The sequence below is a fragment of the Vespa crabro genome, chromosome 20, assembly GCF_910589235.1.
Source record: "Vespa crabro chromosome 20, iyVesCrab1.2, whole genome shotgun sequence".
NCBI lineage: Eukaryota > Metazoa > Arthropoda > Insecta > Hymenoptera > Vespidae > Vespa > Vespa crabro.
In genome coordinates this window covers 4,803,009-4,821,502 of record NC_060974.1, presented here as the reverse complement: position 1 = coordinate 4,821,502, position 18,494 = coordinate 4,803,009, and the positions used below count along the sequence as shown (strand labels likewise).

General features: G+C 42.1%; 2 protein-coding genes across 22 annotated transcripts in view; both read right to left on the bottom strand.

Annotated features, from left to right (window-relative positions):
* Nucleotides 1-12,028, bottom strand: part of LOC124431132 (max-binding protein MNT-like) — a 15,524-nt gene extending 3,496 nt beyond the window's left edge. For 2 of the 18 annotated variants that reach the window (XM_046978621.1, XM_046978613.1), the window contains exons 1-11: nt 11,054-11,209; nt 8,125-8,710; nt 6,366-6,437; nt 5,096-5,413; nt 3,365-3,890; nt 3,128-3,296; nt 2,013-2,196; nt 1,680-1,957; nt 1,077-1,605; nt 715-861; nt 1-445 (exon numbers count right to left, since the gene is read on the bottom strand). The exon at nt 1-445 is cut by the window's left edge. In XM_046978621.1, coding sequence (XP_046834577.1) covers nt 33-445; nt 715-861; nt 1,077-1,605; nt 1,680-1,957; nt 2,013-2,196; nt 3,128-3,296; nt 3,365-3,890; nt 5,096-5,413; nt 6,366-6,437; nt 8,125-8,275 — 2,787 coding nt within the window. In that variant the 5' untranslated portion in view covers nt 8,276-8,710; nt 11,054-11,209 and the 3' untranslated portion in view covers nt 1-32. The other 16 variants (XM_046978623.1, XM_046978615.1, XM_046978617.1 and 13 more) reach the window with 16 other exon arrangements.
* Nucleotides 12,029-12,247: 219 nt separating this feature from the next.
* On the bottom strand, nt 12,248-18,442 carry LOC124431143 (phosphorylase b kinase gamma catalytic chain, skeletal muscle/heart isoform). Of its 4 annotated transcripts, none has more exons than XM_046978652.1 (9): nt 17,553-18,442; nt 16,869-17,044; nt 16,458-16,742; nt 16,257-16,347; nt 15,915-16,051; nt 15,682-15,779; nt 14,868-14,951; nt 14,143-14,301; nt 12,248-14,067 (listed from the first exon to the last, which is right to left on the bottom strand). In XM_046978652.1, the coding sequence occupies exons 1-9, from the start codon at nt 17,642-17,644 to the stop codon at nt 13,933-13,935; spliced, it is 1,257 nt and encodes a 418-aa protein (XP_046834608.1). In that variant the 5' UTR covers nt 17,645-18,442; the 3' UTR covers nt 12,248-13,932. The 4 variants fall into 4 exon arrangements, with proteins under 4 accessions (XP_046834608.1, XP_046834612.1, XP_046834609.1 ...); XM_046978656.1 differs by lacking the exon at nt 17,553-18,442 and adding an exon at nt 17,144-17,168; XM_046978653.1 differs by lacking the exon at nt 14,868-14,951.
* Nucleotides 18,443-18,494: the final 52 nt, after the last annotated feature.

Genomic DNA, 18,494 nt, shown 5'->3' with positions numbered 1-18,494 from the left:
CCTCAAACTAACTTGATCTTCCTTTGATTCTGTCAGACGGTTGAATGCGAGGTCGAGGAAGGTTGCGTGATAGAAGATGCCGTCGTGGTAGACGGTGGGGTGGAATTCGATGGTGAACTGACAACGACAACCGGCTTGACCAACGTCGTCGTATTAAGGTACTGAGCATTTACGAGTGGCATTTGTCCGACAGACTTGAGAATAGGAGTGGTTATCATTTTTCCCGCAAGACTCGACGGTGCCAAAATGTGAGCGGTCACTTGATTATTCCCTTGAGATACGACGGTCATCGGTGTGACTATAGGTGTCAGACCGGAAAGTGGAGCGTGTTGACCGACTATGTGAGCTATACTTTCAGTGGACGGAGCATTTTGCATAACTGTCGTCGAACCCGCCTTTCCTGTCGTCGTTTGGAGCGACACTCCCGCGTGACTCAGGGTCAATCCTAGAACGAGATAAATCATTTCAATCGGTGTGTAAACCACCGATAGATATATTTTATTTGACGGGATGAGGAAGGTTTTGTCGTCCATTTTCAAAGCGACCAGCGGACATATATGACGTACGCGCGAGCCGTTCTGCAAATGGTCCTTTTTCTTTGGCACCGAATGCATCGCAAGGAGCGCAACTATGCGACCTGCCCTTGGAACGCAAGTCAAAGTGCGTATAGTCGTTAAAATTAAAACGAACGAAGAATGGTACCAAGACGCGCACCGTTTGCGGGGAGAATGTTCAATTCCGCGCCACCGGGAAGTCTAGTTAGCTCCGAACCGTTTCCACCGACCAGCGTTACCCCTCCGACCATTTTATGCGTAGTTTGCGTTGTTTCGCCACCCGTTCTTATTCTCGTCGTCTGGGCATCTATAAAATCGACAAATGCGCGAGGAGTATTTGTCAATTGCTTTCCTCGTTGTAAATTCTAAGATGAGCAGAGAAAAAGAAAGAAAAAAAGGGGAAAAAAAGGGGAAAAAAAGGGGAAAAAAAAAGGGGAAAAAAAAAGGAAAAAAAAAAAAGGAAAAGAAAGAGAGAAAAGGTCGAGGTCGATCGTTTTCCAAATCGACATTATCATTACTCACTGGAGACGTTTAAAGCGGGAGAATGGGCGGTAAGGACCAATGGCCTTCCTTCATTTCCAGAATGTACAAACGTAACGGGCCTGACGTCGCTCGCAGCAGACGATTGCACTGCGAGAGCCAATGGTCTGTCGTTGTTCGATAGATTAGAATGCACGAACGTCACACGATTGTCATTAGCCGTGGACGAGTGAACGACCAGCGCCACGGGCCTTGGCTCGCTTCCAGTGTTCGATTGCACGGCAATCAGCGGTCTCGATTGATCCGAAGAATTTTGTACGGCCAACGTAAGCGGCCGGGATTCATTGTTAGCACCAGCAGCGGCGGCTGCGGCTGCGGCTGCGGCTGCGGCATGAGTTACGAGCAATTGCCTCGTATCACCAGGGATCACCCTGAGACCAGGGCCGATATGTGATAGGGTCGGCACGATCGTCGCCAATCCTTGACCCGTGTTCAACATTTGGGCGCTTATCGGTAGATGCAGATGAGACTGTTGGACCAAATTCGTGGGCGAGGTCGCCACCACCTTCTCCTACGAGAAAAAGATCAGGAAGCTTGTTACGCTAAATAGACCGATTAAATGGGTAAGAGGGATATTATTTTTACCTGAGCCGGCGTAGGAATGGTAGGGGTCCCTGCGGGTACACCAGGACTCGAGCTTGCTGCCGGTGGGCTTTCCCTCGAACTTTGAGCAAGATTCAAACCCTGGGTTTGACATACGACGGCAGCGGTAGCCACTTGATTGTGAATATTTGAACTCGTGTTTGTCGTTTGGAGCGCTTGCGGTGAGCTAGCCGTCGCGGCGCTGCTAAGGCTGCTGGTACTACTGTATCTGGTGCCGCCGCGCGCAAGACCGGCCACCTCGAATTCCATGCTCTCTGGAACTTAATCGATTTAATCATTGCATAATCGATACATTTTATTTTATTTTCTCATTACCATTTCTTGCTGCCGCAGCTTCCGTAGACGTATTCTGTTCTGGCAGTAGAGTATTAAAGTCGATGTGATCCCACGTTGCCGCGAGTTCCTTTTTCAAAGCGACCAACCTCTGTTGCGCCGCAATCTTTTCTCTGGCCAGCCTTTCCATTTCGTGTTCGTACTCGCGCTCCTTCCTTCTCAATGCCTTTAAGCAAAAAATTTAAAACGAAAGAAAAACAAAAGAGGAAAAAAGAGGGAGAAAAAGATCGCGGTAATGAATGTACGAATGGGAGGAAAAATTCAAATGGAAATTCATTGAAAAGGATGTCCGTCCCGTCCCGTCCCTTTCGAATCTCGAACGAGTTGTTCGAGAGAGAGAGAGATATATATACTCCGGGGACCAATGATCATCGGTCTCCAATACTTCCCCTCGATATAACTTGTTAACATTATTATTATATTCAAGCTTTTCGCTTTCGTCCGAATCTTTGTGCACGTGGCGTAAATGATCGACGGAAAGGAGAGAAAGGAAAAGAGTGGGGAAAGTCGGTGAGCGAAGGTGGACTTTGCGCTAATAGACGCACGCGCGCGACTCGACGAAGCGCACGTGGCTCGAACTGTTTCGCGATACACCTCCCCCCTCCCAACCCTTCCTCTCCGCCCCTTCTCCTATTCCTTCTCGCCTTTAGACTCTTCCCACCTTTTTACAATTTCTTCATTTCTTTTCGAGAGCGAGAGGAGGAGAAGGGGCCTGGGGGGGATGGGGAAAGCACATTACGAAAAATGACAAATTCAGTTCGTCGGTATTGCGCGTTCGATAAAGCGAGCAAAAAAAATGACACGATCTTTCCGTCGTCATTCTCTACGCACTAGAGGACATATTTATTAAGCGAGTCGCGATGCGCATTCTAAACCTGTACGTTTGCGTCGAAACACAATAATCTGATATCTTCACGACGGAGGCTCTCGCTAAGTAAGCCGTGATATTTAAAGTTCAGCTGTTATTTTTCGTGGTCCGCGCATAGATGAAAATAGATCAAAAGTAACAAGACGATTCAGTCGAGTTATTTTTATAAAAGACTATCGAAATAGGGAAGTATTTCCAAAAAATAAATGATGCTGTTTATTCCGCGTACCTGTATATGCCTGATGGCCGCGTGTAAAATGGAAAGATTCGAGGACTTTTTCTCGTCTTGCGACGGTAACTGTCTTTTGAGCAATTCAAAACATTCCTTGAGATGAGCTCTTCGATTTTTCTCCAATTTGTTGTGTACTTCCCTTGTACCAGATCGAATCACGCACGGCCTGTAACGATCCTTTATTTATTATCTCTTTATTTTCTTTAAAAATCATTCATGCCACGTTAATCTTACCCATTCCTGTGTTTCTTATTGTCATGACCAGTTTCCACATCTACAACGAGATTGCCGGCGCTTTGCTGATTTGAGTGATTCGAATTATGATTCTCCAAGTAATGATTTTGCGTTGTATTATGATTATTCTGATGATGATGGTGTTGTTGCTGTTGATATTGCGGTACCGGTAGCGACGCTACTGATTGCTGTTGCTGCTGCATTTGTTGTTGCTGTTGTTGCTGCTGCTGCTGCTGCTGCTGTTGTTGCTGCTGCTGCTGCTGCTGCTGTTGTTGTTGCTGTTGCTGTTGCTGCTGCTGCTGCTGCTGCTGCTGCTGCTGTTGCTGTTGATGATGATGATGGTGATGATGGTGATGATGATGGTGATGATGATGATGAGAGGCAGAATGAAGAGCATTTACGTGACTGCTGAGATTGACATTCGCTACTGGCGGCGTGGCACGGGAATTCGCTATCACCGGACTCCCTCGTGAAGATACGCTCGTATGATTCCCATTTGTCCTGCTACTTTCCAACGGCTCCTCCTCTGAAACATTATTACGAATTGTTATCGATACGATAGCAATCTCCAGCGAACAAGAAAAAAAAAAAATATATATATATATATTCGATTCGATCAAGATCAAAGCGCGGTCCTTTGAGTTTCGCGATAGCGCAACAGCAATGCAAGTACTCGAGCCATTCTATGGTTGGACCTGAATGGTCGTACTTTCGTCTAAGATTAGCGAACGTATTCCGTCACCGATGGCGATGGTTTCGATCCGACATCGCGTAGTTTCTCACCCGACAGATCTCGAAACTCAAACGGCAGAGAAGTCGTGACACCGGAAAAGCTCTTCCTTCTTCTTTTCTTCGGTTATTCTAATTTTCACAAAATACGTACAAAGATCCGACGTTTCGCAAATTCGTTTCTCTTTTTGCGTCGAACCAACGTAAATGCGAAAATTGTTCGCGCATAGTCGAAACTCCTCGCTACGACGAAGACCCAAGAGGTTTCTTCTTCGCGACTCGATTCGTCGCGTCGCTATAAATTAGCGCGGCACGTGTACGCGCATGCAGCCTAACTCTCATTCATGTACCAAAGAGTTGGCAAAGCCCCGTCGCATAACTCGCAGTTTCTTCCATCTATTTCTGACTCGAATGAAGAACCAAACGAGAGAATCCTAAAACGAGAATTCTACGTACGCGAGAGTTTCTTTGGTTCAGAGAAGAAAAAAGAAAAAAAAACAGAAACAGAAAAGAAAGAAAAAGGAGGAAAAAAAGATATTCGAAGAATTGTCGCGCAATAGCCAACCGATACCGTTCGATCCTTTCGAGTCGAAGGATCCTTCACATTTTGGGCAAAGAAAAAACCGAATGGAAAAGAAAAGAAAAAAAAAGCCCCCAATGATCGAAGAAACGTCGAAAAGAGATTAACCGTTTCTTTGCTGCTCTAGTACAATGTCACGGCCGAGATAGGAACGTGTTCCGCGAGATAACGCGTCAGAAATGTTTGCTCGAGTGATGTTTTTTTGATGGGGGGAAAAGAAAAAAAGAAAGAAAAAAATGAGCAGTAGGAAACATAATTATTTACTTCTCATATAAAGTTTTTTTTTTCCTTTAGCGGTGGATTATATTTTTTTTTGTATTCGCTTTTCAATAAAATCAAACTTTGAAATTGCCAGAGTTATCGTTATATCACTTATAGACGATTTAGATGAAATCGTTAAAAAGTCGCGATAATCAGCTCACCGAGGAAATAGTGTCGTATCCATTTTTTCTTGGGTGGAGGGCACATCCAGTTACGTATAGGTTCGTCCTTGACGACTACATCGATTATACCGACGACCTGCGTCGATGAGAGATTATTCGCGTTCCTGAGACCGCTGACATTGTTATTGCTCTCTTTACTTTCGACGACAACATCATTGCCGTCTTTCTCGTTTTTGTCCGCATCATCGTCGTAGTCGTCGTCGTCGTCATCGTCGTCGTCGTCGTCGTCGTCGTCGTCGTCGTCGTCGTCGTCGTAGTCGCCATCGTCGTCGTTCCTCGAATCCGCCCCCGAAGTACCTTCAATGGTATTGACATTTTTTCGAGATCGAGCCAACGTGGTATCTTCGCCGTTCAACAAAATCCCCATCTTCTCCGAGAAGAGTTTGATGCTTAAATGTTATTCGTTGGAGAAAACTCGAAAGGAACGCGCGAATCGCGAATAATTCACTCGCGAAAAGGATTGACTCGCGCACGCGTCCTCGAAAAAACTTTTCAAACTGATTATTCTCCTACTAGTTTCTTTACAATTCAAAATACACACGATCTTTCCGATCTTTTCAACGCGAAAATTTAATGGGTGGCAACTCTTGCAAAAAAATTAATATTTTATCCGTTTCGATGATACTTTAACGTCAACGACGCGACGACAGAGAGTAACCTGTAACGCAACACAACGCAACGACGACAACGATGACGACGATGACGACGACAGATTGCTTGTGGGTATCCAAGGATATAGAAGAATTTTTTCGAATCGTTCATCAAGTTTTCTTCCTTCTTCTACTATCGAGTGAACGCGTCGTAAGAACGTAACGTGATTCTTGAACGATTTAAAGACTCAAGAGGTATACATTCCGTTCTTTTCTTTTAGCTTTTCTTCGTAAAAGATCGATGCAACGAACGAAACCGCGTGGACTCATTGACGTCGACCGACACCACACGACCAAACCGTCCCCCTGTCACTGCTTCGGAGCAGAAACACGCCGGCAACGATGGCCCACCCACCCAACCTCCCTCCCTCCCTCCCTCCCTCCCTACCTACCTACCTACCTACCTACCTACCTACCTACCTACCTACCTACCACCCTTCTACCGAGACGACCGATTACGTTAAATGATCGCGATGTTGATGGCGGAGGCAGTGGTGACGGTGACGTTAGAAAGAGATAGAGAGAGAGAGAGAGAAATATACGAAAGGTCGAAGCGCGATTCAAGCAACGACCAAAAACATCAATGAGTTTTTACTTACCATCGATGATGAGCATTTTTTCCTCGCAAAGAAATTCATCTGGCTCGGCACGATCCCTTTTCAATTTGACACCTGTAACAAGAAAGACGAAAGAATCTTTATTCCGAAAGAGTCCGGACGTACGAAGGAAACGACGAAAGCTCGTCGTTGGAAGGGGTAAAGAAAAAAAGAGAAAAAGGGCAACATAACAGAATCGCGCGTTAACGGCCGAATCCACAGGTCGATAAAGAATGAAAAATTGAAAGAGCCGCATCTCCACGTGATGCAAAGAGAGAGAGAGGATAATAGGAGAGAGGGGAAAATCCGAGCTCGCACGCTATAGAGGAAGAGGGGAACGTCGAGGGAGAGCCGGTGCCTCCTATCTCTCTCTCTCTCCTTTTTCTCCCATTCCCCCTCAATGGCAGGTCAGGAAGAAGGACGGAACCGGCAACATCGTGGATTGATCAGACTGCCACGCGGTCTGTCTCGCGTGGTGGGGGTTCGCCGGGGACAAGGAGCATGCGCGATGCACGCGCTCGGCCGTATGCACTCGCGATGCGTATGCGCCGCGCGTCGCTTATAACCGCCGCATTCGTAGCCGCGTGCTCTTTCTCTCATCCTGCGCACGCTCCGTCTTACCCCACCAGCCAGCCTTCTCGCTCGATCCCATTCTCGCTTACGCCATTTTACTCTTTCCCCTCCCCTTATTTCTCTCTTCGAGAGGAGAGACACGACGCGACAACGCGAGCTCATTATTCTGATCGTCGCTCGTACATTTGCGCGCGTGCGGACTCCCTTAAATCCCTTTTTCGTATCGTAAAGAAGATCGGTTCTTTCAAAGAAACGAACGATGTCCAACCGGTAAGAAAATGGTACGAAAGATGTGTGGGGGAGAGAGAGAGAGAGAGAGAGAGAGAGCGTGTGAAAAGATACGCGTATAATGTTTTTACGGCCAATGGGAGTAGGTGGCGCGCGCGCGCGCACGTGAATGAAGCGCAGAAAATCTGTCGTAGTTTCTAAAGTCACTGACCGGGGGTTCCTTTCGCTTCCCCTCCGACGGCAGGCACGTTCCAGGTCTTTAGCCCCCTCCTCTCTGGCAGCGTCGACCGGCGCTTAGCACCACGGTCACCGTGCCCACCCCTCCCCTTCTCTCCGCTCCACTCCACTCCACTCCACTACACTCCACTTCTCTTCTCTCGTCGGTGAGCACTATCGCTTGCCCGGACCTTTTCTACCTTCGACGACGCTCTACGACCTAACCGGAGCTCACCGAGTTGAACAAAGTCTCGCGACCTTCTCCTCCATCGACAAAGACGATGATAACGACGACGACGACGACGACAACGACGTATCCTTTAATTAAATTTCGCGTCAAATCGAAACTTTTTTGCTAGCGTTTGCGGTATATATGATCCCTTTGATAACAAATACTTTTAATCGTTCGTTTGGCCCTATCTCCCTCCCCCGCACGGCCTCATACCAATTCCCATCGTACACTCGATCTTGTAGCGTTTATCGAGCGATCGAAAGATATTACCAAAGAGAAAATTTTCCAAGGAGAAAAGAAACTAAATGCAGCCGCGCCTTTCACGTAAGGGGAAACTAACTCATTCGTCTATCCTCCTGCGTGTATATACGTGCGTGTATATTTGTACACGAGCGATAGGCTCGAAAGGACGGACGGACGGACGGACGGACGGACGAACGGACGGACGAAGGAGGATGGATGGAGAAGCGTGTGAGGAGGAATAGTCGTCGAGATGCGGCGCGTGGTACTCACCACGTGGCTCGGTAGAATTGTGATGGTTAGAGTGGGGAGCGACGGCGAGCGGGTGATCGGAGGAGGAGGAGGAACTGCTCGTGACGCGCTCCCTCTTCTTCTCCTGCTGCTCGACGAAGCGCGCCGCTTCCAGCAACGTTTCCAGGCTCATTCTTGACGATTCGATCGCGTCCTCTCGATAAAACCCCTTCTCGCTTCGCCCCGCGACGACCCACTCTGCCTTCTCTTCCTTTACGATACCGTCCCAAGGATCGGTATCGCGCCTCTGCGCGACCTATGAATCGTCGTCGTTGTCGCCACTACTTCTTTTTCTTTCTTTTCTTCCGTCGTCGTCGTCGTCGTCGTCGTCGTCGTCGTCGTCGTCGTCGTTGTCGTCGTCGTCGTCGTCGTCGCCGCCGCCGCCGCCGCCGCCACCACCACCACCACCACCACCACCACCACCACCGCCGTCGTCGTCGTTGTCGATCTTGTTGTTGCCGTTGTCGTTATCGTCGTTGTACCTAAGTCTTCTACCGATGCCCGATGTTGACGTTACTATTGCTGTTGTCGTATCCGTTACTGCTACCAACCGCGAACGGCCGCCAATCTGCGTTGAAAACAAAACGCGCTATTACACGTTCGTCGATCCGAAACGAATTTAAAAAAGAGGGACGACGAGGAGCTACGACGGAGAGGTCGAATAACGATAAGCCTACGTTAAAATACGCGATAAGGAGGTAGGAGGACGCGAACGTTTATTCTACGCGAATCCTTTCGTCGGCCCACGATTTTCTAGAAAACAAACGTCTGACTCTTCTACATCCCTCTTCTCTTATCGCACGTCTTTCCTATTGATTTCATATATCATATCGATTTCGTCTTCTCGAGAGTTTAAACGAATGGACCAATTTGAAAATTTATTATGTTATGGAACACGATTAGTAGTACCGCGTCCCAACGTACGTCACGTGACTTAGGCGTGACGTAATGCGGAGCGCGCGGGAAGCGTCGCTTCGTCTCCTCCCACGCGGTACCACCAGTGGAAAGGGACGAGCAAGAACTTTTAATTCGCACGCGAATCTTCTATTTTGTCGTGCTGTGTTGTTGTTGTTGTTAAAATAAGCAAGAGAGAGAGGGGGGGGGGAGAGAGAGAGAGAGTCGAGAATAACGAAGAGCATCACGAGAGAGAAATTCTCTCCTCCGAACATACCGCGCGATAAATATATATAATACAGCGTTAAATAAAGAGTTTAAAAAAGTTATGATAGTTTTTGGTCCTGAAAATAATAATCTCGACACGCTTAATCTTTTATTCTCGATATTAACGATACTGACGATACTGACGATAAAAATGATCGACGTCGTTTGCACGTAGCACGTTCGAATCGACGCATCCTCCTTCCGCACGTCTTGATAATGTGTCTTTTCTTTTAAAGATTACCATCGTATGCCGACGAGAGGTAACGTCGTCGACGTCGTCGTCGTCGTCGTCGTCGTCGTCTTTGGGAAAATGTAATCGTCGGTTCGTTTGGTCCGAGAAATCACATAACTTTGAGCTTAGAAACGAGTCGAGGAGGACTTTTACGGTTCGCAATCAGTGTTCGTCGGGGGGAGAGAAGAGAAAAGAAAAGGCTGACGAAGGGTAGACGAAATAGACGGAGAGGGAAGGCACGACGAGACAAGAGGCGGGAAAGCCGAATTTCAGCATTGAGATTCGAATAGCGGGGGATATGTACGTAAATTCTGACGAACGAAGACACGCCAAAGTTTCGAATAAAGTACGAGCGAAGCTTTGAACGGAAATAGAGGAAAAAGGGAGCCAAAGGATGGTTAACGTTGAAGCCAGGAAAGTAACGAAAGTGAGAAAAAATGACAGACGGACAGAAGAGGAGGAGGGTAAAAGGGGACGAGGACGGGAGAAGGAGTGTTCACGATCGCTAAGTATTTGGGGGTCGTCGCGCGATAATTCAAGAAGCGGCGCCGCGAAGCCAGGAGACACAGTCGAGCAGAGCTCCTTATAAACTGACAAAGCGACACACGCACGCATACGTTCCCGATGTATCCGCCGACGCACGTACTGCCGGCCAATCGGAACTCCTCGTGCCGTGACGTCATGGCCTCAAGTATTCGCTCATTGGTCGAATCTATTATGGCACGGAAAACACGCCACGCAACCACCTATACGCTTACACACAGACACGCGCGATAATGTTAGACATAACACGTATAACACAATACGCGTGTACTTGTACACGAACGTCAATTAAATAGGCGATAGTCTCTCTCTCTCTCTCTCTCTCTCTCTCTCTCTCTCTCTCTCTCTCTCTCTCTCTCTCTCTCTTTCTCTCCCCGATAGAATAACGATCTGCGGTGGTTTCCTCTCGCTGACGAGCGGGCGTGGTGAATAACGAGGAAAGCTTACGTAGAATGCATCGAGAGAGTTACGAGTACGTCGTCCACAACTTCGTACCGCGGCTCGCAACACGGTGAGAGTTAATGCGCCCGCGCGGGCATACGCACGCATGCACGTACACACCACAACGTACCTATACGCACACAGGAATACGCGCGCGCGCGCGCGCGCGCCTACCTACATACGTAGGTTAGCACGAGCGCGCGCGCGCGCACGTACACACACACACACACACACGCACACAAACACAGCAACACGCACGATTCTGACACTTTTTCGAAGAAAAGGATAAGGTTGAGAAGAGAGGAGAAAAGAGGAAATTATAAGAGAGAGAGAGAGAGAGAGACAGAAAAAAGAGTGCAAGAGAGATCGATTACTCTCACGATTATTTCCGCGCGTCATATCTCTTTTCTCTTTTCTCTCTCTCTCTCTCTCTCTCTCTAACACGCACACACGCGCACACACTCTCTTTCTCTTTCCTTCTCTCTCTCTCTCTCTCTCTCTCTCGCTCTATCTTTCTCCTCTTGTCAAACGTACCGTAGACAAACGTAAGACCGAACACGAGGGAGGAGTACGTTCCGCGTTAACCGAGCTACCGGTCGTCCCTAGACGTTTCGGAGCACACACGATGGTTATAACCTGATCGATCTGGCGCGTGGCAGAAACATTTTACAAGTGTTAACCACTGCGCATCAACAGCCATGCTTGCTTGGCCACGATTCACGTGTCTGGGCTCCGACTTACGGGCCAATGGTAGTGCGTTTCGTGACGTCATCCTGCTCTATCGACCAATGAACGCGGCCCATGTGACGCAGCAGTTCGGCTGGGCGTGTGAGAGTAGTGTCGAGCTCCCTGCATATCTCGTCACCCGTTACCCAGTGCACCTTTTTCAGCATTTTTTCGATGAACCTTTCGCGATTATCGTACAACGACCGATTGAAATATACACGAGTTTCGCTAATGTCTTACGATCGCCCGATAAATTGCCGGTTGTTATAAGAAAAGCTTTCGTACTAGGCTCTTACCTTTCGCGTCGACGCCAGAACGGAGCTGAGTATCGCGCACGCGAGAAAGAGACAGAGTGAAAGGGTGGGGGGTACCAAGGCGGCGCGGGGGATGACGAGGGGCGGGGGGAGGAGGGCCCGGTAGAGGGAGAGAGAGAGATGAGACAAGGAGAAGGAGAGAAAGAGAAAGACAGAGGTATCGTACACGCAGAGCACACCCGACACCCGGCTGGCCCGGGCAAATACTCGCTCCGATCTTGGCGGCGTCACTCTCTGCCACCTTTTGTCACGTTCTTTCTCTGTCACATGGATCATCGTTGTGCGCAGTTGCCACATCTCGACTTTAGAGGCGCGCTTCATTGTTTACTTAAATGTGTGCGCGCGCGCGCGACTGCGCATCGCTTTCGTGTCGCTATCGTTTTTATAATTACTCAATTACATTTTTCCTTGCACATTTTTCATCGTATATCGAATCGCATTTCCATATAAACAATTTGCCTGCTTTCGATATTTTCTTTAGAGAATTAAAATAATAATGTTCAATTTGTCGACGATTGCGTTCGTTAAAAAGAAATATAATTATAATTCTAGTGAGAATTTATTTATTATACGGCGTAAAGTTTTTCAACATGTTTTAATGAAAATTACTTTACTTGAAAATTAATTTCTGTCAAAACGACTTTTAAATATTTCAGATAAATAATTCTTCCTCGTGACTCGAGAATCATAGGTTTTAATCTAGCTTTTATTACATAAACAATCCTCAAGAAGAATTTTTACACAATTACCTTTACATACAACTGGATATATCTAATTTATTCAATTATTTGTCATCTTCGTTCGGCCAAGTATAGGAGAAATGGATAAATAAATGTTTTCGTTGTAAAGCAGATTTCGTTATGGTTCAAGTACTCTTAAATTTTTAATAAATTGAAGAATTCAATTCTTATTGTTTACAAACTTGTGTAAATACAATTGATTATAATATATCTGTAAGAACAAAAATCAAGTTCCAATGAAACGTACAAATCAAGCATTATCTCTAAAGTATAGAGGTAACAGTGACGTTGATAAAACGTCAAAATGTCCTATTATATAGTTTGGCTATCACGAGATTCATGTATATATGTATATATAGATATTGCTATAGGCATCATTTTATATATATATATATGTGTGTGTGTGTGTGTGTGTGTGCATCGTGATAGAGTAAACAATTACTTTGAGTAAGCTACATGAAGTACAACAATGAGGCTTGCTACATATAAATTAGAAACTTTTCCACAACAATGGATTTTAGCTGCGATGGATGAATCTCGACTACCCAGGATCTACCGTACACCCAGGAATTTTTGCATCTAGGACTTTAAGACAAAGTCTATGTCGTAGAACGTACAAAGGTAAAATAAAAAACACCCATGCTTTCGTAGATAAGGAATTTTTGGGAAAAGTATAGCAAGTATTTGAATTTCGATGGGATATGTGTCGGATAATTGCTGGAAGCCATGTAAAATGTTTATATACATCCATAAAAACTTGAAGCGTTAATGTTTATTACATAACATACCTCATTCTTTTATAAGTTTAGTCAAAATAAATCTTTAATGTCGTTTACTCTATTATGATACATCTCAAACGTGCATATATATATATATGTATATATATATATATATACATATCATTTCATTCTAATCATTGAAATTATTTTTATTGATTTTTAAGCTGTCTTCAATATTTGATCATGACTCGAGTATAGGCTTCAATATCATCGTACGTCCGCCGTCTTTATATTTGCCCGTCCATTTTTCTTTCATTCATCAAGCCGTCTTATGATACAATTATTAATTTATAACACGAAGAGAGCAAAAAATACTGACATAAGTGTTACTTTAATAAAACATGGATTCTCTTTGATGCTACATAAATATTATTCATAGATCTTTTTTGATAAGAACTTCCAATGATACAGTACAATATTGTTGTATTTAAAATTTTCATTATTCGTTGTGTTGTATATCAATTGATTTTTACATTCTACTTTAAAGCCACTACACCTTTTAGGATGTTTCTTTTTGAAATATTCTGTGACGAAGGATCTCGATCTATTTTACACAATCCTGAAGAGGAAGGGCCAGAGTACTTTTTTAGAAGTACTTTAGAGTAGAATTATTTTCCATCTATTACAAGGTAATACTAAAGAACAGGAAAGTACAAGTGAAAAAAAAAAAAGAAAAAAAAGGAAAAAAGAAATTCCAAAGCATCCTCTCATCGTGCGTACCGCGTACAAGTTGTGAAAACAGAATAATCAAAGACTATCTTTGTTTATTAATTATGTCTTCTCTATTATAAAAACGAATTTACTAAAGTCTGAATAAAATACCAATTGCAACTAATGTTTCAACAAAGTATTGGTTATCTACTCAAATTGCTAACATAAAGATGTTTTAGTTCTGTCTTTGGTGCATTTTCAAAAAGTGCTGCTCGATTCTGTCCTTCTCCTTTTTTAACCCAATGTCCGTAAACTCTAAATGCACACCCATCGATAATCTGCAAGAAAAGTTTGAAGAGATTAATAAAGTTCGAACAAAGAGATACGATATAAAATGTTAACACTTTAAATACCTTTCGTAAGATCTTTATTCTATAAGGATCGGTGCAAGCCACTTGAGTCGAAAGAGGTTCGGGTGTAATGTGAAGACGTTTAATACGTATCACTGCTCGTACGCAAAGAATCGCTAACTGAAATCTTCTTCGTGCATTAAATGACTTTGCCTTTAATTCCTGTGCGAATTTAAATGAATTAAGAGAATATAAGCGTATATACAAATATTAATGATTAAATGGAATAAGATGAGACATTTACTTATTCGAACAATTCAATTAATTACTCCAAATTAATTAAACACGTATGTATAAATAATTGATTATCGAATTATTTCTTTATTTTCTTTTTACGCGGTCTCGAAACATTCACACGGAATCGGATAAAGGCACATGGAAAATAAAGACGGGCTTCTTAAAGAGATAGCTATAATCTACTATATAGTTTCTGCATAGAAAAGCATAAACAAGCATGCATCATTCAATCTTGAATGATCGTGGTGTATCATGCATATGAATAAAATTTTTGAATTTGGAAATAAGAGGAGAGCATTTTAAAAATATCAAAGGTTATTAATATTTAATGATTAATAAACAGAGAAAAGGCATATTATTATTTTAATTCACAAAACAATGGTATAATTCAACAATTAAAAATTACCAATTGTTAATTTACACCGCAGACTTTAGACGAAAAATAAAAATTTATGTTTATCCCAAAGGAAAGAATAACAGAAATAATTTACCAAAGCTAATTGAGATATCCTACTCAGACGTCGTGAGTTAGATGACAGTGAACGCTTTAGAGGGGCGATGTCTTGATCCCACAACTGTAACCATTTAAGAGTTCTTTACAAAATAAAATAATCGAAAATTTATCGAAAAATTCGAACGTGATGTTTTTAAATTTGCCACATTTATCGTAAACTCGTAAACTAAATATAAATTTGATTTAATACATCATTCTTTGAATTGATATGTGTAATTCGTACCTGTGGCCCTTTGTTAGTTTTTTCAAAAAGAAATTAATTCATATAACGTCAATAGTTTTGTATAATAAAATTGGAAATACATAATGTAAATGATATGTGCAATGGGAAGCAAATATGCATTAGAAATAATCATTAAATGTTAAAAACGAATGTGTCATAAAAGCTGTAGTCTTTCATTTTTACATCCAATAATTGTTAATGTTTTTTTACACCACTGCCATATATTCTAGGCTGGAAATATAAAATGATACATTGTGTAGACAAAGTTTTTCGTACGTATAAAAAACAAAAAACAAAGTATGAGGATTTACTATAATGGATATGAAACAACAAGAGAAAGAACAAGAAATGAAAGATGCTGCTTTTTTTTTGTTTTCTTTAATTAATGCCTCTTTATGTAATCATAAAATAAATCAGCATTTATATAAGCATATATCTAAATGTGAAACAATACGATCTTATGTTAAACTATCGGAAACGTTTCTTGAAAACATTTAAGATATAATACATGCTCTATATATTTGGACTTTTCTAACATTATCCATTAATTTTTCATAAAAATACGTACCACTGTGTGGAAAAAAGAATGTTCCAGTGCTTCTTTTATCGATATTCTTTTTTTCGGATCAACGACCAATAATTTTCTTATTAAATCTTTTGGAGCTTCTGCAAATATAGATATAAATATACACACATTATATATATATATATATATATATATATATATATATATATATATGTGTGTGTGTGTGTGTGTGTGTGTGTAAGAGTAAGAGGAAATATATAGATAAAATATCGCACCTGTGATATCTGCCCATTCCGGTGATGTAAAGGAATACTTTCCTTCCATTATATTCCTTAGCATGACCATTTGTTTTCGATGCCAAAATGGGGGACAACCAACTAATAAGGTAAACATAATCACTCCACAAGCCCATCTAAGAAGAGATAAACATTGGCTTGTAGACCCTTATTATGCACATAACGCATTAGAAAATCAATGGATCACAGTTATGGAATATCCTGCATATATTTGTCTTGGTTAGTTACTTTAAGAAAGTAATATACGTTGGTTAGGTTAACAAATGACATTTCCATTGGCAAATGATAAACCATTGAAAATAGACATATGACAATGCTTACATGTCAACTTCGAATCCATAACCTTCGGCATTTTCAAACATGTTGCACTTCAAGACTTCTGGTGCTAAATATCCAGGTGTTCCGCACAAATCTACGCAAATAGAATATATATTATTAGATTGGTAAGAATATTTTTTTTTCTTTTTTTCTTTTGGTACCTTGACAAGCTCATAGACTATATATGCAAAAATGTTAACGAACCGTATAATTTATCTCCAGATTTTAACATCCTTGCAAAGCCAAAATCTGTTATCTTTACATTAAGGCTATCGTCAAGTAATATGTTTTCTGGTTTCAAATCTCTATGAACTATACCCTGATTATGTACATGCAGAACTCCTTCAAATACTTGTCTCATAATATAACGTGTTTTCTTTTCGGACAGTGTTACGACCGATGTGAGGTAGTCGAATAGTTCTCCATTTTTGCAAAGTTCAAAAATTAAAAATATAAATGTGCTAGATTCGAATACATCATGTAACTCGACTGAAAAATTGGACAAATATTAAGAAACAGTGGTATATATGACGTTGGCAAAATTTATATTACTTCATATATAATACCATAAAGTAATATTACAATGAACTTGATTAGGATTAATAAAAATCTTACTAATATAAGGGTGCCCAGCAACTCTACGCAAAATATGTACTTCCTGTAAAGTAGCATCTTTCATAGTATGTCCCTCCGTAGATTCATGAGGTTCATTGCTAATGTCTATAATTTTAGCCGCGTACTCTATGCCAGTTTCTTTTTCTATGCATCTCCTTACAGTCGACGATATCCCTCTATAACATGAAAAGTTATTAAAAACCATATCTGGCAAAAGTTATAAATATAGCACACACACAAATATACAAATATTGATAATAGAATACAATTATTACTATCTTTGCAAATTCAGTCTGAACACACACACACACACACACACACACAATTACATAATGTACATACGCATACGCGCGCGCGCGTGTATATAATATATATATATATATATATATATACATATACATATATGTATACATATATAATACGCACACATAGCACGCACGCACACGTTAATTTCTTATATTTTAATATACATATATTCCCGCAGAAAGATTAATGACAATAATAATGTTACCAACAAAGAGACAATGACGATGGCAATGATAATGATAATAATAGCGATATCGCGCGTTATTTGGGTTTGTAACGATTATCAATGATTTATGGATGAAATCAAAAGGATCGTGCAAATTTAACAGATATTATATTCGATGGAAACTTTTTATTGAAACACATACGACGACGAACCTTCCAAGAATCTCTTTAGGCTCGTATTTCGCATAAAATCCCTTTGCGGCGTCCTTGTCTGGCAAAAGGTCATCCCCTTCGTCTTTTGCCATTTTAAACGAGCAATTGCATTCTCATTTGCATCACACGAAAAGACCGCAAATATCTATCGCATATTCGAAGAATATAGATGATACGTTTAGCAACGAAACGGATACTTCACTCGACACGACCGTCATATCCACAAGACGCTATCTGTTAGTTTCTGATCGCGGTAGATGAAGCAATAAGGAAAAACTTGTAGGACTTGTACCAATTCGTTCGGACGATCATAAATAAAACAATACACAAATAAAACGTTCATACACTGGTATAGATGACAGAGAATCGTCACAAGGAAGGCAAAAAGTGGGGCTTTCGAAAGGACAGGAATGAAGAATAGAACATGTGAACGTGGTAACACTGGACAAAAATAATAGTGAAATTTAGTACGATATATCGTGGAAAGGGGGCTCTCTTGTGAATTACATCGACTTTTAATAAAAGAATCGAAATGCTTCTCATGCCATCCAATGTCGTAAAGTTGAAAATTGTATCGTTAAATAATTACCCTACTAGAAAGAATATGCGCGCGCGCGCACATATACATATATGCGCATTCGCAGTTATTAGAAAAATATTCGCCCGAACGAATATATATAGGTGGATCGTTGAAAGTAAAAAATAGACGAATGGCGGAGTATATTGTACTCTATTATTGGTTCAAGATCGCCTTCTCGGCAACGTATGTGCGTACAGACACTTAGGATTCTGCGAAGATTGGTCATGTGACCCAAGCTCTTTACTATTTTAATTCGCATACCGTCGTATATTGTAATTGTCCAACGATTACGATATAACATTTATCTCTATATTGCTCTATATTAAATATAGTTACCGATATATATATATATATATATATAT

Coding starts and splice junctions, on each gene's coding strand:
- LOC124431143 (XM_046978652.1), bottom strand. CDS start 17,644: ATGGCAAAAGACGAAGGGGATGACCTTTTGCCAGACAAGGACGCCGCA. Junction 17,045..17,552: donor CCTAAAGAGATTCTTGGAAG/GTTCGTCGTCGT, acceptor TTCATGTTATAG/AGGGATATCGTCGACTGTAA. Junction 16,348..16,457: donor ATCTGGAGATAAATTATACG/GTTCGTTAACAT, acceptor CTATTTGCGTAG/ATTTGTGCGGAACACCTGGA.